General features: G+C 54.8%; 1 protein-coding gene across 3 annotated transcripts; it reads right to left on the bottom strand.

The window, feature by feature from the left end:
- Positions 1–7: 7 nt before the first annotated feature.
- On the bottom strand, positions 8–16,961 carry FCSK (fucose kinase). 3 transcript variants are annotated; one of them, XM_036012195.1, is made up of 23 exons: positions 16,902–16,961; positions 13,121–13,225; positions 12,628–12,779; positions 12,464–12,514; positions 11,566–11,691; positions 11,182–11,254; positions 10,674–10,771; positions 10,219–10,299; positions 9,567–9,686; positions 9,219–9,390; positions 8,738–8,850; positions 7,777–7,878; positions 7,486–7,656; positions 6,935–6,999; positions 6,150–6,520; positions 5,266–5,476; positions 4,920–5,086; positions 4,611–4,832; positions 4,103–4,246; positions 3,824–3,943; positions 1,648–2,019; positions 911–1,134; positions 8–768 (listed from the first exon to the last, which is right to left on the bottom strand). In XM_036012195.1, exons 2-23 carry the CDS (start codon positions 13,200–13,202, stop codon positions 682–684), a joined length of 3,324 nt encoding a protein of 1,107 aa, XP_035868088.1. In that variant the 5' UTR covers positions 13,203–13,225; positions 16,902–16,961; the 3' UTR covers positions 8–681. The 3 variants fall into 3 exon arrangements, with proteins under 3 accessions (XP_035868088.1, XP_035868087.1, XP_028390532.2); XM_036012194.1 differs by lacking the exon at positions 16,902–16,961 and adding an exon at positions 15,971–16,492; XM_028534731.2 differs by lacking the exon at positions 16,902–16,961 and having other exon boundaries at positions 1,648–1,747; positions 1,832–2,019; positions 13,121–13,246.
- Between the last annotated feature and the right edge of the window lie 3,946 nt (positions 16,962–20,907).

A 20,907-nucleotide genomic window follows, 5' to 3' on the forward strand; every position in this document is an offset into this window, starting at 1 on the left:
GACAACCTTGAAGGGCAGATTGACTTTATTCCAAGAAGATCATGGTCCTGAAAACCTATTGCCCACAGGCTCTGGGTCACCGGGCACAGTCCACGTTACTGGGTAAGGTCTGAGTTGGCAGTGACTGGCTGTAGCCTGCACTGGCTCGCCACCACAGACATGGGTACAGACCGCACCCCTACTTCCACTCTCCCAGCAAGTCAGCTTGGGAGGTTAAATATGAAGTCTCTACTCAGGCAAAAGCTGGCCTCTAAGGAAGGACACAGGAAATGCCTCAAAAGTGTCAGCCTTCCCAAGGCACCCAGCATTCTGCTAAGGCAGGCTGTCGTCCCCTTCTTCCAGGGCCTTCGTGGAGAGTGAAACAGTCAAGGCTCCAGCTGGGCCATGGGATTTGTAAAGGCCACAAGGGACACTGAGCTTAGGACCTTCTGTCCAGATGGAGCAGAGGCCAAGCCTAGGCCACTGTCAACCAGGAGGTTACAGCCCTGATCCCTAGCACGGTCTCCGTTTCACCAGGCTTCAGAAGGGGCTGGGCCCAAACTCAGGTCAGCTTCCTTTGGGAGCAGATTCATAAAGAGGTGGGTAGGGAGTGGGAGGCTGAGTGCTCTGCAGGGGGTTGGGGGGGCTGCTGTTGCTCCACATTTTTCTCTTGCATGGGGACGGGCCTCACAGGAAGGGGTATCAGGTTGCGGTCTCATTCCCCAACAGCTGTAGGCTCAAGCCCTGCATATCCACTTCTACCAGGTGGATGCTGTAGTTCCCAAGGCCCTGGGAGCAAAGGACAAGAGGTATTTAGAGGACTCGGGGCAAAACTCTGGCCTTCCAGAGGCTGCAGCCCTTGGTTAGCCAGTAGGCCACAGTGAAGGCTCCCACCCGCTCACCAAATCCTGAACCCAGCACCATCAGGTACCTCAGTCTTGGCCAGCAGAGCCTCCAAAGCCTCCTTTTGCCTTGGCTCCTTGGTCAACAGGTAGAGAAAGCCCCCACCACCTGCCCCTGCCAGGCTCTGGCCATGCACGTGGGGGGCCAGGACATCCATCATTCGCCGTACAACCAAGGGCTCACAGCCTGGAGCCATGAGCTTCTTCTGCTCCCAGTACAAGGTCAGGCACTGGCCCAGCAGAGGCAGGCTTCCTGGGGTGGGGGCAGAGAGGGGAGTGGCAGGCCTAAGCCAGAATATTCTGTCAGTGCCCGTTTGTTGATGACAAAGTGCCAAGAGGTACTGGTTAACCAGAGGCTGGAAACAGGAGTAATGAAGACCACCTCACAGGGTTGTCCGAGGGCTAATGCGCACAGAGCAGCTGATGTGGTGCACAGCAGTGTTCAGTAAACTACAGCCACTCACTTGGAACCCTGCTTAGCTCCGACTGGCACTCGGTTATGGAGCCAAACCTCTTCCTGCTTCTTGATAGGTAGGGCTCGAGGCCTTCCCCGTGATGCAAGTATTGTCCTGAGGTAGGGCTCCCACCTAAGTGAGACCCTAGGGAAGACAGATGGTAGGCCTCTGTCCCTGGGGGCCTAACACCTAGGGCCTGGGCCAAGCCTGCAAAGCCCCCTGGCCTCAGACGCATGAGTGACAAGGCACTCACTCCTGGTGCCCTGCCCTCGGGAAAGGAGCACCTCGCCATGGTGGAAGGAGCACCTCACCTTGGTGGAAGGCTTCCACGCACTCCTCTGCGTGCTGCACCAGGCTGTGAGCATTCTGCACGACAGCAGGCAGCCGGGCATACCAGTTCCTCAGCACATCCTGCATATGGGGCAGTAGGGGTGTGATGAGGATCTGGGCCCTGCTGAGCCTTCTGCCTCCCTTCCTCCTGGGGCTGGGGCTCACCTGCAGCAGGTTGCGAGCCAGGCGGGTCTTGCCAGTGTACACCAGGAGCAAGTGGTCATTGAGCGTCTGGACAAAGCCCTCAGGCACAGTGATCTCTTCCACCTCAACCTTCAGTGGCAGCTGAGCCCGGGAGCGCCCCACCTTGATGCCAGGCATTAGGCCACCCACTTGGTCCTGCCAGCCACCTCCTGTGAGCCCAGGGTCCATCACTGTTGGAGCCTATCCGACCCAGCTTCCTTCTCCCAGCCCAGGCTCCTGGCCCCCTACATCCTGGCAGGGACCAGTGTGGAAGACAGCTTCCCCCAACTTAAGCTGGGCCAAGTGAGCTGTCTCGACTTTTGTCCCCATCCTTGGGAGCAGGATGAGCGCGGCAAGAGAAAGGATTTCATTCCAGAACCGAGCTTGGGTTGCACAAGGCCAAGTTATACTGCAGACCTCATGTGTAGTTGGAGCCGAGGTAAACCACATCGAAGGGTAAGACCTTGCACTCACCTCTCTCCCAAGGAGAGGTGATAGAGGACTTTTCCTGCAGCCTCACTGACCCCTGCACCCTAGCATTTCTGGAAATAAGCTTTCAGCCTCGCTTTTCAAATGGAAGAGCTTGTTCATATCTTGCTTTAGTAATGAAAGGTATGGGTCTATTTTTCTCCTGCAGCTCTGTAAAAAATAAAACTTGAGATTGTTCTGAGACAGACCCTTAATATTTGGGGAAGGGCCTACAAGGGTTTAAAGCAGGGGTGTCAAACTCATTTTCACCGGGGCCACATCAGCCTTATGGTTGCCTTCAAAGGACCGAATGTAATTTTAGGACTGTATAAATGTACTCCTTAAATAGGGGCAAGGAGCTCCGAGCTGCTGCCAGGTAGAAACAAGGTGCCAGGCCGGATAAAACAAGGTGGGGGGCCGGATTCAGCCTGTGGGCCTTGTGTTTGTCACCTGTGGTTTAAAGTATATATAAAATGCAAATGGCAGGAGGCATCTGGAACTTTACAGCCAAAACATGGTGTTTAATGGCAGGCCCCAAATGTCAGCTCCCTGGCTGCCTCTCCTTCAAAGCACCAAGCGCAGCTTGTAATTCTGTATTCAGATGGTTATTGATTGTCTGTCCCCAATGGACCATACTACTTTTGAGAGCAAGGGCCCTGTTTTTGCTCATTTTATCCCCCACATCCAGCACTGAGTGGATTTCCAATAGCTGTCAATTGACCAAATGAAGGATTTGAGCGGTACGTACATCTCAGAAGAAAACTGGAAAGGCCTCCCTATCTGCCCCTCTTGCTAATAACTACCTATTAAGGGATGAGTCATTACAATGAAAGGAGGAAGGTGGGCTGCAAAGGGACCAGAAAAGAGCATAATTAGCACCCGTACATCTTTGTAACAGTTTCCTGCCCAGAATCACAATGGGGATGAAGCCAGGCATCCTGGGGTGGCCACGGCATCCTAGGATCAGACAAAACTGGCTGCCCCCCATTGTGCATGGAGTCCATGGGGCCATGGTGGCGAGAGGAGGGTAAAGCTTGGTGCTAGTAGCACGCCTCTGTGAGCACAGCCATGTTCTGGGCCCGCAGTGCCCCCCATGTGGCTGGCAGGAAGGGGAGGTGGGCACAGATGACTGTAGCCCAAGGAAGAGGCAAGTTGGCTGGAAAGGTAGACTGAAGGTCCTGTCCCCTACTCCAGACTCCAGTTGTCCCCAGCTCCAACCTAAGAGACACCCCTGGATGGCGACAAAGTCATGAGGAGTAAACATGTAAACATAGGTACCTAACACACATAAAAAGTACAGCACACAATCTGACACTTAGTAGGTGCTGCTAAAATGTCAGCTTCTTTGAGGTAGAAATATTTCAAGAAATATTTCAAGAAATATTTCAATATTTCTGACCATCTGAAGGAGCAGCACAGTGTTGTGGCTGTCTGCAAGCCCAAGGAGCTCCTGGAAGCTCTTGGGTGAGTGCCAGTGACCGCCGTCCCGCCAGGGAAGCCCCATACCTGTGGTGAGCATCTGCTCCAGGTGCAGCACTGCGTGGATCAGGGCCTCTGGGCTCACCATCCGGCCTGCCGCCCGCTGCAAGGCGGCCAGGGCAGTGCCTGCCAAGATACTGCTGGTGCCTGCACCGCAGGGAGGAAGGGGTCAGGCCTGAAACAGCCCTGCCCAGCCCAGCCCTGCCCCACCCATGCCTTCTGGGGCAGAGGCAGTGAGGAGGATGCAAGGCGAGGCTAGAGGGCGGGCATGGAGTGGTAGGCAACAGGGGTACAGGGCCCACTCACCAAGGCCAGAGCCATGGGGCAGCTCAGACCAGGTGTGCAGCTCGAAGCCACCCCCAAAGGTGCGCAGTAACTGCTCACTCAGCGAGAGCTTGGAGTGGACATGCACAATCCCCGCACAGATAAAGGCCGCCTTCAGCAGGGCCCCTACAGAAGGATCAGCACCCAGCAAGGAATTTGGTCTCCGAAGACAGAAGAAGACATACCACCTCACCTCCACTATTTCCCAGCCCAGCATGGGGCTCATGTGGGGAACAAAAGCCCAGTAGCAGTGCAGACCCCACCCCCAAGCCACGAAAAGACATCTGGGCTCCCCAACATGGACAACTGTGCCAGTTCTACCTCCCGCACCTGCGTGCACCTGGCAAGGTGACCTCAGGGCTCCTCAACCAGACTGACTATAGCCCTCGGGCCAGACCCCCACTGCCAGCAGGATCTTCAGGGTTCTGCCCCTACCCCCCAGCTAGCTGTGTGTGCCATCCCTACTGGCAGATGTCCTGGGTGCCCTGACCTGGAGCTTGGGGCTGGCAGTAGTCCTGCAGGTCCTCCAGGCTCCGGCACACAATCTTCATGGCCATCTCATCCTGCTGAAGCCCCGCTGCCAGCCACAGCTCGGGCTCTGAGATGCGGCGAGCCCTGGCCCCAATGGGCCGGCGGCCATCCACTCGCACAGCCAGGCCCAGCACTGCCCCACCAAGCTCATAGGCAAGGGGTGGCGTGTCGCTCCATCCTCCTGCAGCAGTTGACAAGACTAAGCTGGTCACGGGGCTAAGAGCCCAGCTCCAGGCTGGCTACCCTCACCCCGCTCCAAGGGGCTCACCAGAGAAATCCACGCGAGCCGGGCACTCAGCCACCACCCACTGCCCAGGTGCTGGCAGCTCCACGGGCTGTGTGGAGACAAAGTGCTGGGCTGACATCACAGCCTGGCGGATCAGGATCTGCTGGGCCCCCTCATAGTGGCGAGCAGCTCGCACTAGCAAAGCCGGTCTGCCAGGAGGGAAGGGAGAGGTATCGGCAGGAGCCCCGGGCTGGAGGCAGACTGCCTGGGTTTGGGGACCTGCCTGCCCTGGGTGACCCGAGATCACCCCACCCCACCTCTCTCTGGGTTCCCACCTACAAGGATTACCACGGGCTTCTTCGGGGGCTCTGACATCATTAGCACTCACCTGCTCAGCCATTTGTCCCGCTCCTGGGCAAGTGCCTTCACACCCTCAGCCAGCTCTCCACACTCCAGGTACGAGAGGGGCCGAATCCACTCGGGATTGGCAGCAGGCCCACTCCGTAAACCACCTCGGCCTTCTGCCATACAACCCAGTACATCTGCCACACAGGCCAGCGCTCGGGCCGCCACACCTGGATCTACTGCGCCAGCTGCAACTGAGGGACCAGAGACCAGGGGTGGTTAGGGTTGGGACCTACCCTCGGTGCCCTGTTCCCCGAGAGACTATGCAACAGTCCCCAGACACTCTAGATCCCTCACACGTCTTCACTTTTGCCCAGGCTGTATCCTTACCTGCAAATGCACGCCCCACTTCTCTGCTCGCCCTGACAGCCCCAGCCCAGCCCAGCTGTGCCTCTTCATCACCACCCAAGATGCCCAGAGTGGTTAATATCTCAGACTCAGGGGTCAAACCACCTGGGTTCAGTCTGAACCCCACCCCTAGCTAGCTGTGTGGCTGTAGGAGAACAACTTCAATAGGGATGATTTTCCAGTCACTGGCACCATCAATGAGGTGCTGCCTGAGCCCCAGCCAATGTGCCTGAGCCCTCCGGTGGAGCCGGCCACATCCCCCTGGGACTCTGGCACCTACATCTCGGCACCCAGTACTACTGGTGCTCATAGGACTCAGAGGCCTATGACCAGGCCTCAGCCTTTCACCAAAAACTCCCCACTGATAAGGATGAGGCTTCCCAGAAACCTAAAGGCAAGCTCCACTGTATCTCTTCCCTGCTTTGAAGTCTCATGGCTCCCTAGTACCCTCAGGTCATCAATCCAGAGGTCAGGTGGTGCTGGGTCTAACTTCCCAGCACAGACATCCAGACTACTCACCCTGGTCCAGCGTGGCCAGCAAGGGCCCAGGGCAACCCTCACGGACAGCGGCCCAGATCAGCGGGCGCAGGCTGAGGTCCTGCTGGGCCTCGAGCACGCTGCGTGCCTTATGCAGGGCCTGGTGGAAGAACAGGTCCCGGCGGGAGGCCAGTGTGGCAGCCCGGTCCAGACACGGCTGCAGCTGCTCCCAGGACAGGCGCCAGGAGGCCCTCCAGGCCCACAGGGCCTCACCCCCATCCTCCTGGGGGTCTAACATCCACAGCATGTCCCGGGGCCCCACGGCCCTTGAGGGGTGGAGCACAGGAAACAGGCGAGCACTGGGAAGGCAACACTCTGTGGGGGACGTGTCTGGGTCCCACAGGTCCCAGTTTCTGGTGTGGGGAGAAGGCGCATTAGCTGGATGGAAGCAGGACTCCTGCTTCCTCACCAAGCCCTAACCACCTGTCAACAGGGGGCTGGCTACTTCACCGAGGGCAGGACAAGTTCTTCGAGGTGACACAAGCAGGCAGTTTAGGGAGGGAGGCAAACCACCCTGCCTCCCTTCCCAGGCCTCTGAGCAAAATCCCAAAGGCTGAGCACAGCCAGGGATTAGGAGTTGTCCAGGAAGGGGCGGGGGGGTGGGGGGGGGGTGCTGGGGAGGATCGGGCTGCCCAAAACTACCCCTGTTTCCCCTGGGCTGCTGGGAGGGTAGGTGCTGCTCTGGGGCAGAGGCAGGGAGGAGCCCCCAAGCAGCAGCCGCCCTGGCTGGCGAGGCCCACGGAGCCCGTGGAGGCCACCAGTCTCACCGAATGCCTGTCTTCTGGAAGAACTCACTCCAGGGCATGTTGAGATACGTTCCTGTCCCCTGCCTCTGGGGAAAGAAGAGGAAGCAGTCAGGGCTTCAGAGGCCACAGGAAGGGGTTAGGGACACTGAGACCAGGGGGCTGCGACCTGCTCAGGAAGGGGCAGGAGGAAAGACTTGCACACACGAGAGCAAGTTCTGAAACACTGTGGCAAGCCCTGGAGCCTCGGCACTCCAGGCCAGGCGCCTGGAACCTGGCGCAGAATCCCAGGTCTAGGCCCAAACCACTACAGCTGGCTCTGCTGCCCAACGCTGCTCACCTCCCTCTCCAAACCTCAGTCTCCGGCCTGTAAAGTGGGGTTAAAAATTCCCGGTCAGGCTGCCTGCCAGAGCAGACAAGGGGGCAGATACAGACACGGTGATACTCTGCCGGACATGGCCTACTCCTCGGGCCAGCACTCAGCGAGCCCTGCTGTGGAGTGGGAGCTGAGCTGGGACCCCAGGGCTCCCCAAAGCCTGAAGTCGGGGTGAGGGAACATGGAGGGTGGCACCTACTTCCCAGCTGTCCAGACGGCCAACGAGGGTGAAGGCACGGACAGGGGTGCCGTGCAGCCGCAAGTGGTGGCCCCGCAGGACAAGGTCACGCAGCTCCATGCCATGCAGGGCCTCAGACTGAGCCGTGTCCAGGCCACTCAGGAAGCAACCAGTGCTGATGTCAATGGGGCCCTGGCAGGAGAGAGGGCAGGCATCCTGAGTGGACGGTGCAGCTCCTGCAGCCCCCCAACACACACAGGACCTGGCCCCCAAGAGCCTTGCTCTCCCTCTGCCCCTGCTCTTAGGCCTCACCCGGAGATGGCAGTGCTGCAGGACACTCCCAGGACCCAGCCGGACAGGGCCCTCCAGCAGACAGCTGATCACGGAGCTCCCAGCCCACAGTAGCCGCGGCTCCTGTGAAGCCAGGGAGAAGCTCGTGAGGGCCCAGGGCCAGGGGCTGCCCCAACCCTCCACCACAGCCAAGGTCCCAGCCCATGCCCATCAGGAGCCAGATTCCTCTCTACACAGGCCCTGGCCCCAGCCTCGGGCCGGCTCTCATCTCACCCTGTTCACACTGTTCCCCCACAGGCCCGCTCTCCGCTCTCCCTGCAATCCTCTAGAGCAGGGGTGTCAAACTCATTTTCACCAGGGGCCACATCAGCCTCTTGGATGCCTTCAAAGGGCCAAAAGTAATTTCAACTCTTAACAGTTAAGGAGTAGTTACCTATATACAGTCCCAAAATTATTTCAGCCCTTCAAAGGCAACCTTGAGGCTGATGTGGCCCCCAGTAAAAACAAGTTTGACACCCCTGCTCTAGAGCAAATCTGAACTCAGTAATAGAGGTCCCACCAGATGACAGCTCCCCCAGAAAACCCCTCCCCCGAGTCCAGGAACCCCCACCACTCTGAGGGCCACCTCTGAACTCTATCTGTCCCCTTCCTCAGCACCATGGCACTGACCCAGGCCCATCACCTCAAATGTGTGTGTCTCCCCAAGCAGACCCCAAGGAAAGGGTATAGGGTCTTCTCTAGCTTCTCAATCAGACAGACCTGGGTGTGGAATCCTGACTTGGCCACTTACTGGCTCTGTGGCCTCAGGCAAGTTACTTAACCGATCTGAGCTGCCACTGCCTCATGTCAAATGGGGATAATAGCACCTACATTCATAGGTGTTAATCTCTTCCAAACATGGTCTAGTCCTTTCCCTCCTAGGAGCCCCTGTCCCACCTGTCCTAAGGCACCTCTGCTGGTCTTACCTCCAGGCAGGTCTTACCTCTACTTGGGAGTGCACAACCTGGGCCCTCAGAGCCCCAGGGAACGTGAGGATGTGCAGGAACTCACTGGCCGAGTTGGTCATGTAGCTGTAGCTGCCGTCGGGGATATATGCTGTAAAGATACAAGCACTGACCCCAACCCTATGCCTGTGGCTGCTCTGATGCCAGGCCTCCATCAGGCCTGGGAGGGCAGGCACGGCAATGAACCCATAGTGCCCGATGGGAAAGCTGAAATCCAGAGAGGTTCAGCAACCTGCCCAAAGTCACACAGCTAGAAAATGGAAAGACTGGGCCTGGAGCCCAGGAATGAGACAAAAGGAGGAGAGTTGTCTTTGGTGGGCAGGCAGTGTCAAGACTCTGGGTTGGGAGAGGGGAACTGCCTGGTCCAGGAGCCCAGGGACCAGGCAGGCGGCAGCCTCATTCTGCAGGTCCTCACTCCTGCGGTCTCCCCACCCCAGAGACCCGAGAGGCAGCACCCACCCATTGTGAGGGGCTGGTCACGAAGCTGCCTCCACAGCTCAGCCCGGGCACCCTGAAGATAGCCTGCGACGTCTGCATCACCTTGCCCCATCTCTGGGGGCCGTCCCACCAGGAAGTTCTCTCTGCTCACGTTCCGGGCCATGCACAGCAGAATGTCGAAAAATAGAGACAGCTGGGGCAAGGGTGGGAAGTAGAGCTATTAGGGGGTTCCTAGGTGAACTACAGCAGTCCCATTCCCGGAGACACTGACCCCGAGAGGGGAAGGGGCTAGCCTGAGGTCACACAGCCAGGTTGCCAGTGTCGGGGCCTCTCCCCAAGGCCAGGGCCCGCAGCCCCACCCCCAGTCACCTGGACAGGCCGGGCTCCAGAGTCCAAGCCCATGTAGGTGCAGGCGTCCAGGGGCGAGCTCACATGGGTGGCAAGGAGGTGCTCAGCAGTCTCCACAGAGAAAAAGGCGATCCCAGAGACCTGGAGGAGCCCCCACGAGGATCAGGCGGGGGTACCCTGGGGCCAGGCTTGGGCCTGAGTGGGAAAGACACATGAAGATGGGCCAGGCCAGGCTGGCTGCTCCACCAGGCAAGGTCCTTCATCTTCGGGGCCACTCCGGCACCTGGATTCCAGGCCTCCCGGAGGGCAAGTCCCCCGGAAAGGCACCTTCTGGAACCCCCTCCAATCTTAAGGCCTCCTCCAAAACCTAGTTCTCCATCATCCCCGTGGGCTGGTCCCAGACCCTTAACCACCCCTCTTATCCTCATCCTTCATTCTAGAGCGATCCCCGAGTTGGGTTTCAGACTGCCTCCCAACTGCATTCCTGAGCTTGCTCACACTGGCTCTAGCCCTTCCAGTTCAGGACAAGACCCTTTCCTCAGACTCTGGCTCCACCTGGTCCTCCACCACAGATTCTGGTTCCACCCTGCCCTGGAGTCTTCTAGAAGCAATGGGGCTCTGCCCCAAACAGGAAGGCAAACCCTCCCTTTCCCTGGGGTCCCCAAAGCCATACCAGTGGCACCCGCCTATCAGGCCTGGTGCACCGCTGTATCTCCGCCTCGGTGCCCCGGTAGTAAATGTCTGAAACGAAGCCCTGTGTCGGGGAGAAAACAGTTAGGGGAGGGAGCAGGGAGGAAGGGAACAGACACAGCAAGGGTGTTCTCCGAATGAAGCCTAGGATGCATGTCTGACAGGGGCCCGCACGCTCCCAGGGGGCACTGTCCCACCCCGACAGCAGAAGGCTTTGCGTGTCTTCACAGCCCCAGCCCAAGCTCAGAGCCTGGCACAGGGCCATGTGTCATTCAAGTTCGGCAAAAGATAAGTGAGTACAAGCATTGTTGCCCTGGAGGAAACGCCGCCAAATCCACTGTACCAGAAAGTCCAGGGCAAGAGGCTGCGCAGAGCACAGGACCTGGAGGCCACGGCAGGCCGGCTCAGCTGCCTGCTCCCCTGCCCCAGGGCCACTACCTGGGGGTCAGTGAGGTAGACGCCATGGTTCCGGGCATAGGCCACACTCCCTGGAAAGGCGATCACTCTGGCTCCCCGGAAGCCATCCCAGCTGATCCCTGTGGGTGGGGCAGTCAGGAGGCTCCCTGGAGCCCAAGCCCAAGGCAGGGAGACCCCAGCCAGATAAAAACAAGAGCCCATGGGAGGGGCATCTGGGCACCTCTAAAAGGAAAATATGGTTTCCAAGCCACGTGGACATCCCTCTGGGAGAATGACAACGCCTCCCCTCCCAAAGTTCTACCCCAGCCCTTTGGGGCAGAAGGGGCAGGGCTGGTGTCTCCATTCTCAGTCTAGGAGACGGAGGCCCAGCAGGGGAAGCCCTGCCTCCGGGTCTGGACTTCACCCTCCACACCCTATAGCTTCCCTTCTAACGTGGCAGTGGGCCGGGCCCAGAAATGGTGAACCTGGAAGAGCACAGCCCCCCTTGGGCAGTGGCCAGGGAGGCGGTCCCAAGCCTTCTCCTGCTCACCTGGGTTGGAAGGAACAGACAGCAGCATGTCCGTGCTGCAGACCCACACACCTGGCGGGGAGCCTGGGCCCAGCTGTGGGAGAGAGAGTGCAGCTGGTGGACGGGCCCAGCCCTTCCTCTGCAGCCACCACAGCCCAGCCTCAAGAGCCTGTCCCCATGCTCTAGGGAGACTCTGGCTGCTGAGGGAACAGGGGTCTCCCCAGACCCTCCTGCCTACCTCCTGGGGTCACACCTCCCCCAGTTTTACCAACACTAGTTTCCTGAAGCTCTAACTCTAGGCAAACCCCAAAGCTGTTCTCCTTGGCTTCCTGTCTGAGCCAGGACAGACCACAGCTGGCAGTGCAGTGAGAGGGGGACAAGGCCCCAAGGCACTGCTGGCCTCACCTGATAGCTCATGATGTCCAGCAAGTGGTCCAGGTTGCAGACCACAGCCTCCACGGGGGCCTGCGGGTTCTCCACAGGGAGGCAGGTGAAGGCCCGGCCGCAGTCATCGAAGGGGAAGTCTCGGCCCTCGGTGGGGAAGCAGGGACAGGTGAGAGAGCCCTTGGGACAGAGAGCCTGAGGACACCCCATGGGCTGTGCAAGGGTGGAAGTCATCAAGCTACAGGACTTTCAAGAAGTGTTTTCTTGTGTAGTATTTTTCAATTACATGATTATAGTAAATGGCTAGAAAATGTAGATAGGCAAAAAGAACAACAACCCCTCGGGAATAATAACCATTCCTCTCATTTTAAGGTGTAGCCTTTCAGATTTGTGTTCATATATTCTTTCATTTTTTTTAACAAAAATGAGATTCTGAAAAGGTAGCGACAATGGAAGTCAACACACACACACACACACACACACACACACACACAAAACTGGGGAAATAAAACTGGGAACTACGTAAAGCCAGGCCCCGTCTTCAGCATTCAGTGGAGCATCTCAGCATGTCCGCCGGAAGCAGGCACTGAGTGTCGTCGCCACCCTCACTTCACAGATGCGGACACTGAGGCCTAGAAGGGTCAGGCGACTTGCCCAAGTCACAGAGCTGCTCAGTGTCTTTCCAGGCAACCCACAGACTTAGACGGGCCTATTAACCACTCTCTAATATTCCACCAGGAGGATAAGCTGTTTATGTTTAGCCAGTTGCCTGTTTTTGGACAGCTGGATCAATTCTGATTCCGATTCGTCTGGATTTGCACAATGAACACCTTGCACCCAGCCCCTGCAGGTGCTGTCCAGCCCCAAGGATCGATGGCACCGGCCTTCTGCACGGCACCTTGCCCGGCATTTCACTCACTGTGTGCAGGATGAGGATCCAGGCCGAGTGTAGGACATCGGATGTGACCACCTGTGGAAAAAGTGAAAAAGCCCTGTTGGCAGAGGCCTGGGCAGAAGGGGCCCAAGGATGGCACCTTGGACACAAATCCGCTCAGGTACCAAAGGAACAATGTGAGCACTCACCGTGAAGCCTGCCCGGGCACTCAGGTGCTCGGCAGCCACCAGCAGGGCATTGAGGGTGGCTCCCCCACTGCCCACACGAGTCTCGGGGTCCTCCACGGCCAGCACCAAGGTTCCCGCGGGGATCTGCTCTCGTTTCTGGCGCACTTCCAGCTCTGTGGTCAGAACATGGCGGGTCCCTGCCCTCAGCTTCCCAGCCCTGGTCCCAAGCACCTAAAGCCAACCTACTGATCATTATTATTTTATCTTCTTTGACTCAGTAGCTTTTCAGGTAGTCGCTCATTAGAGCTTTACCCAACTTTGTGAGGTAAGTACAAGTATTCATTTTACAGATGAGAAAACCAAGTCTCAGTGAAGTGACATGACGTGTCTGTATACTAAGGGTCACATGGCTAGGGAGAAGCGCTACCTGGGTTTGAACCCAGGACTGCCCGACTCCTGCAGTTATAGGGGTGTGGTGGGAGTTAGGGCTGAGTGGGCAGGGAGGATCCCCTACCTCTCTGGAAGACCTCAACGCTGTCCTTGTGCTGGCATGTAAGGATGACAACCGTCCAATCAACCCCTTTGGGCTGCTCCATTCTGGACAAAATTGAGGGGCTTCCTGAGGCAGAGACAGGGGTGTACATTAATTATCATACCCTAAAATTGATTTTTCAGTGTACAGTTTTATGAAATTTAACACATGTATAGATTCTTGTGGTCACCACCATCTGCACCCCAAAAAACTCCCATGTGCTACCCCTTTACAGTGACGCTTTCCTGCATCCCTCACCCCTGACAACCACTGATCTTGTCTTCACAGCTCCAGTACAGCTGAAATCTTCTGAGATTGGCTTCTTTCACTCAACATAATGCCTCTAAGAGTCATCCAAGTTGGCTGTGTATATCAGTTCTTTCTTTTCTTTTTTCTTTTTTCTTTTTTTTTGGCCAAGCAGCATTCCATTGCATGGACCTTGCACGGTCTGTTTCTCCAACCGTGCACTGACAGACGGACAGACACTGGGCTGTTTCCAGGCTTTGACAGCCAAGAACAGAGCTGCTATCAACATTCACGTGCAAATGCAGGGTGAATGGAAGACTTCATCTCCCCAGGTGGGTACCTCACTGTGGGATTGCCATGTCGTGTGTTAAGTATATCTTTGAGTTTCTCTTTCTGGGTGCATGTGATTTCCTCAGGAGAGGAAGTAAAAGGAGCAGGGTGAGGTAGTCAGTGGGTCCCACCTTAAAGAAAGGGGCTGCCCTTTCTGTACCACCAGCCCCTCATCACTCAGTTCATTGGCTGTGACCTGGGAGGAGGTAAGGCCTAACCTCCCAGGCTCCTGAGGTGGAAGGGAATTCCCTGGAGAAGGGGGCAGTTGTGGGAGGGGCGTACCAGCCTGTTCAAGGGATCCAGCCAGGGTGCCAACAGCGCCCACTCCAGGGACCTCAGAGGGGACCTCCCCTTCCAGAGGCTCTAAGCCTAAAAGAGGCTACAGCCCTACCTGCCAGCCACCTTCCTCCAGGGCACTTTGAGCAAGTGAGGGGAAGAGGAGGCCAAAGCTACAGCTGCACCCCTTCGGGTCTTCCCCAACACTTCTCTCCTGCCAGGTGGAAGACCAATCTGACTCCAGGGCATCCCCGCCCAACACCTCGGCAGACAAGTCCCCAGGAGTGCCCTGACATCTACCTCTGGCAGAGTCCCAGCTATTGTCCTACCAAGTGGCCCACCCCCACCTCTTTCCTCCAGCCCCCAAAGCTCAGTGTCAGAGAGATGGTGGAACTGGCTGCCTGCCTTCCTAGAGGTGCCCAGAACACACGTCCTGCCCATGCCCCGGCCAAAGCCATCAGGAAACCTGAACCACAGCAAGTTTCTTCTTGGACCAGACACCTCTGCCACCAGTCCTGTGGTTAAGGTTGACAGGCACCACCACTTAGCAACACCCACGCTGCCACGAGCTTTCAGGGAAAGCCTCCGCCACTAACAGAAACTGCTCTGTTCCCTGCCCAGCCCAGGAGGGAAATCCAGAGGGGAAACCTGAGCTAGAGATCTTGGCCAGACATCTGAGGGCAAAGGCATTCCCCAGGATGCCCAGGAGGGCCTTCCCAGTAAAGAGGCCTCAAGGGAGTCCAGCCTGGCCCCCACCTTCCTGCATGACCTTTGGCACCCCTAACCCTCTCGGGCCTCCTGAGCCAGGAAGTAGAATTGACTGATGCTCCCAGCTTGTTCACATGCTTCCCACCAACAGCTCTCAGCCAATGACTCAGTGCAGCAGGGACACGAAGACAGAGCCATTCTGGCAATTTGGGGATCCTCTGCCAGGCAATCTTGGCTCCAGGACTCTCCACGCACCCAACAGACACTGTCTCACAACCACACTGCAGTCTGAGACCCTCCCTACCCGTCCCTCCCTACTTCTGGTATTCCTTCACAGGGAGCAGACGAACAGCTTCCCCTGCTTCCTCCAGCTCCCTCCTCTTTTTCCTTCCCCCAATAAATCTAATCCTACCTTTGTCTTAGCTTCTGCAAGAACCTCAACCAACACGGAGAGTACATTATCCCCCTTTGGCACCTTCAAAAGAAAAATCACCGTACAAACCTCTAAGTTACTGTGTGAGAAGTATGTCTTTATCCTAAAGAATACATGATGAAGAAACTGAGGCACAGCCCTGTCCAGGTAGCTCAGTTGGTTAGAACCACACCCCACACACCAAAAGGCTGCAGGTTAGATTCCCTGTCAGGGCACATACCTAGGTCGTGGGTTTGATCCCCAGTTGGGGTGCATGTGGAAGGCAACCGATCAATATTTCTTCTCTCATATCACTGTTTCTCTCTCTCTCCCCCTCCCTCCCCCCTTCTCTGTCTAAAATCAATAAATATATCCTTGGGTGAGAATTTTTTTTAATGCAACTGAGGCACAGAGAGATTAAGTCATATGTCCATGGTCACACAGCTATCAAGTGGCAGAGCCAAATGTGAACCCACACACGTCTGTTTCAGAGTCCAATCTTTTAACCACTACTCTGAACCTACTGTGTAGGACTGAAAAAAAGAACAGAAGGGGTAAATACATGTAAAGGGCTCCGTACAGGTGGCAATGAAGTGGGATGACATTAACAATAACAACCATATCTACCTATGAAAACTTGTTTTGGGTGGTATCCTTTCTCCTTAATCAGCTTGTCAACTCTGCCACCTTACTTGCAGTAAGTGGCCTGGTGTCACTGTTTTCAGGGGACCCCTTGCTGATGTCTTCATGTAGGCTCAATGCTTTCTGGCTCAACAGGTAGCCATCAATCAGAACACATTTTCTGTTCATATCTTCCACCCACACATTTAATGCATTTTTCATCTTAACCAAGCACTTATCACTCCTCACGCCCTGTGGCTGTAACTTTTGCAGTTTAAAGTGCAACAGAAAAACCAGCACGGACTTTCTTCCTTTTTCATGATTTCACTGATAGATTTGTTCTTACCATAGATGTTAGCAGCCTCAGCATGTGATTTGTTTCCTTTCCTTATTAAATCCAGAACTTTCATCTTCTCACTTAAAGGAAGCACTTTACAGCTACTCTTTGCCATATCTGAATCCTGAGCAACACTGCCTTTGCGCTTTGAAGCTATTATCAAGTAAAATAAGGACTACTTGAACTGAGACACCTGACAGCGGATCTGATAACCGAGAATGGCTACTAAGTGACAAAACAACTGGTAGCCTATACAGCCTGGATAAACGGGACAAAGGGCTGATTTACGCCCCAGGCAGGAGGGAGCAGGTCCAGGGAGATGTCATCGGGCTACTCAGAACTTCAGACAATTTTATAACACGCATTGTTTATTTCTGAAATTTCCATTTGCTATTTCAGACGGAAGACCTCAAGTAATTGAAACCGTGGAAAGGAAAACCGCGGGTAAAGGTGGGGCGACTAGTGTAATTGAGATTTGTGCATAGTGACAAGACCCCCATGGGCACACTGGGGCAGGAAAATCGGCCTCAAAGCAAAATCCTCAGCGCCGGTATTCAGCACCCCACCTGCCTCTGGGGTGAGGAGACCCTGGAGCCGGTATTCCCCGCCTGCCCCCAGCGCTCCCAGGTTGCGAACTCCCATGGAAAGACCCAAGCAAGAGGGTAGTAGGACTGGCGACTCCCCCTTCCTCCTACAGCCGGCGGGCGCCCAAGGGCTCCAACAGAGTTCTTGGAAACTCTCTGCCTCGGTCCTGCGCCTGGGAAAGGATCCGCCAGGAAACGCCGACCGGGTACTGAGGCGAGGAAAGCAAAGACTCACGCAGACCCACGTACCTGACTCCGCCGGCGCTAGGCTCGGCCGGCCCTCGAACGCGGGGGCTGCGCGACCCGTTGCGGCGCACCCTGGGAAATGTAGTTTCACCCCTCCGCCTGCCCCGGCTCGTCCTCTCCGGGGGAAAAAAGCTCCCCGCTATAGCAGGGCAGACGAATTTAGTCAGGACAACGCTTTCTGAAAGAGCGGTCAGTCTTCAGATCCGGAAAGAAGGTGAAGCGAGAAGGCGACTCCGTTGGCCAGCAAAACTACAACTCCCAGAGGAACCAATGCGTCTTAAAGACAAAGAGCAGGTTGCAGGTTTTGGGTTTGACCCCCCCCCCCCCCCCCTTTCGGGACCTGAAGCACTTGCTTTAATCCGGAGGGAAAAAAAAATCCGGGTTGGGAGGTGGGGGAAAGGAGAATCCTAGATGTTGACCGAAAATAAGCGGCTACTGTTGGATTAGCAGTTAGTAATGTTTTCGGGGTTTTCAGCACAGGGATCCTTCCGGGAGAAACTTTCCGGCTCTGCAGTGGAAAGAAGATTTAGGGAGCTTTTTGATAAGTTTTGAATGGCAGCAGTGTTTGTAATAGTGGGAAATTGGAACCACTCTCTCTTTAGGGTACTGGAGAAATAAACTAGGCACATCCATACAATGGAATACTGTGCAGCAGTTAGAACCAGGTAGAACTTTATGTACAATAGGAAACGGTGTTCAAGGCATTTTGTTAAGGGAGAGGAAGCACGCTATCCAACCCTACGTATGGGAAACCACTCATGTAAAAAATAATGTACATGGCCCTGGCTGGCATAGCTCAGTGGATTGAGCGTGGGCTGCGAGCCAAAGTGTCGCAGGTTCGATTCCCAGTCAGGGCACATGCCTGGGTTGCAGGCCACAGCCCCCAGCAACCACACATTGATGTTTCTCTATCTCTCTCTTTCTCCCTCCCTTCCCTCTCTAAAAATAAATAAATAAAATCTTGAAAAAATAACTTACCCTCCCCTTAAAAAAAAATAATGTACATGGACACATAGTATGTGCAGGAACAGGACTGGAAGGGAACACACCCTGGGGCAGAGACTGCTAGGAATGGGGAGAGGCAAGGAGAACCTAAGCTTTAGCCGTATGTTTGTTTTTTTCTTACAAGAACATACTTTCCAAGTCTGTCATTAATAGGGGAGCCTGAGAGGTCCTGCCTTCAGTCTCAAAGGAGACTGGGGACCCTACGCTAGTCCTGTGTAACCTTGGCCAGTCACTTGGTTACTCTGAGTCTCCTTGTCACCATCTGTAAAAATGGATTAATAATAATATCAAATGCTGAGATTGTTGTGAGGGTAAAATACATGCTTGACTCCATGGTAAATGCTGAACATATTAACCATTTGACAAGAGAAAAATGCTGAGTTATCCTGAATGAATTTATAGCAGGCCAAAGGGGAGGAAGAGAGAGGTAAGAGGTTAGTCAGTTAACAGAGCCACAGGCCAAAACCGGCAAAGGAATGTGCACATTCCTGAACATAAGTTACAACTTGCAATGAACTTCGGGGTCTATCTAAAAAAAATAGTGAACCACAAGCCGCCACCTCATCCACTTTATGCATGAGCTCTCTGACTTGTTGCCCCAAACCAACCCAGAACCCCTCTTTAAATATAGCCAGTGTAAGTTCTTCCAGAACAACTTCTATCTTTCTTCCCCAACCCCGTTGTATAAGAAGGATCCTCCGCCCCCAGTTCCAGGACTGAGGGCACATTCTTCTCCGTCTAGGCCTGCTACTGCTGGTTTAGACTGTATGTTCCAGGATGTGGTCCTTTTTATGGCTAGCATATGGTTCAATAAACCCTTTCTTTTAGGAAGGCCTCTGACCACAAAGGTTTCTTGTTGAACATATTATGATTCTGTTTGTTGTTGATATTCTCATGCTGCCGCGTTAAAGCAGGGTCTTTGTTTTGCCTACTAGAACAGTGCCTAGGACATCGTAGGTGGTTAAAACAGTTTGTTGAATGAATGAATGAATGAGCAGTCCCCTGCTCTGCTTCTACCACCTCACTACCTCCCTCAAATTTCTCTCCTTCCCTCGGTCTTCTCCCACTGGGCTCGTTCCTCTTCTTCATTTGGCTCAGGTCTCATCCTCCTTCCCACACTTCAGTGCCTGTGCTTTCTTCTGTGAGCCCAGGAGGCCTCCGGGGAAATGATGAGCCAGCTGCCTCCCACTGCTGCTGTTCTCATCAATGCAGATCCCCTCTCTGCAGTGGAGTGGGAAGCCGGATGCCTACAGCCACAGCTTTGGTGGGGGCTCAAGGAAAATAACACGCCCTAAGGAGCTCAGAGGTCAAGAGCTTCACCCCACCTCCTTGGGAAGACAAGCTGGAGGGGTAGGGAGTGGTTCCAAGGCCACATGGACTTCTCAGACTGAGAGGCAAAGATATTTGAGGAGAGTTTTTGATAAGCGGAAGGGCTCAGTGCAATCCGTCAGCAGCAGACACAAAAAACACCAAGCTTTTGGCTCCGTGTTTAGTCCTACTGTCTGCAGCAGGGTAGACGGAGCCATAAAAAATGTTCCAAAGTTGTCTGTGGTATAGGGTAGAATCTAGTGGTTAAATACAAGGGTTTAAAATCAGTTCCCATTACTTTCTTACTGTGTGAGCAAGCCGTTGTCCCTCTGTGAGCCTCAGTTTCTCCATCTATAAGAATAGAATAGTATTTACCTAATTAGGTTGTTGGAAGGATTCAGTGAGCTAATGCACATAAAAGGGTTAGCACAGTGCCTGGCCAGAGTAAGCACCCAACTTCCTTCTTATTAAACAAACATGCTGCCAGTGAGTAAGGGCCCAGGAAGGCTTCTTGGAGGAGGTCCAATCTGCAGGGCCCTGGATGAGATGTGCAGCTGCTGCTGGTAGCAGGAAATCCCCTTGGGAGCCAGGACTGCTGCCCACAGGGATATCTTACATTGGGTCCCCTAGATACAGAGCCTGAGACAGGGATTCCAGTGCAAATGATTTAGAGCAGAGGAAAGCAGGATAGAGCAGGGGATGAAGCCAAGCAAAGACATGGCTTCATCTAAGTCACAGGTGGCAAACACAATGCCCGTGGGCTGAATCTGGCCCTCCACCTTGTTTTATCCAGCCCAGCACCTTGTTTCTACCTGGTGGCAGCGCCAAGCTCTCACTTAACCGTTAAGGAGTAGTTACATCTAAACAGTCCTAAAATTACATTTGGCCCTTTGAAGGCAACCACGAGGCTGATGTGGCCCCCCCGTGAAAATGAATTTGACACCCCTGATCTAAGTGTTGCCTCAGTCTGATCCTACAGTGAGCTCTGGAACATATAATGCACCATAAGGCTTATCCCCCTCAAAAGCAAGGGAGATTTGTGTACTGTAGGCCACTGCGAGGTGGGAAACAGAGCAGCGTAATTTGCTAGGCATTTCTGAGTGGAACATGGACTATGTGGACTGAGGACCATTCTCTGGAGAAGGGTGAAGCTGTGAGCCATTAGCAGCCAACACAAGGAAAGTCGGGGGCCAACAGCATTTACCATAGGAGGACTGGCAAAGAGATAGAAACTGGGTAAAGAAAATGGAAAAAGGATATTAAACTCTCCTGCTGGGTCTTCCAAGGAGAAAATGAAACAGCCAGTATGGTTTTTAAAAATTAAAGCACAGCCCTGGCTGCTGTGGCTCAGTGGATTGAGCGCCGGCCTACAAACCAAAGGGTCACAGTTCAGATTCCCGAATCAGGACACATGTCTGGGTTGCTGTGGCCAGGTCCCCAGTAGGAGGTGCATGAGAGGCAACCACACATTGATGTTTCCCTCTCTCTTTCTCTCCCTCCCTTTCCCTCTGTCTAAAGATAAATAAAAATCTTTTAAAAAATTAAAACACAGACTTGAAAGAATACGCAAACAGTGAACCCCTTCTGGAGAGCTATTACATGCTCTTACCATTAACTGGCCCCTCTTCCCTTAAGCCCGATGGCCATGACTGTGAGACAATTCATGCAGTAATTCCCAGAGAGTTCTCTAAGATGT

This window comes from Phyllostomus discolor, chromosome 12 (genome assembly GCF_004126475.2).
Source record: "Phyllostomus discolor isolate MPI-MPIP mPhyDis1 chromosome 12, mPhyDis1.pri.v3, whole genome shotgun sequence".
Classification (NCBI taxonomy): domain Eukaryota; kingdom Metazoa; phylum Chordata; class Mammalia; order Chiroptera; family Phyllostomidae; genus Phyllostomus; species Phyllostomus discolor.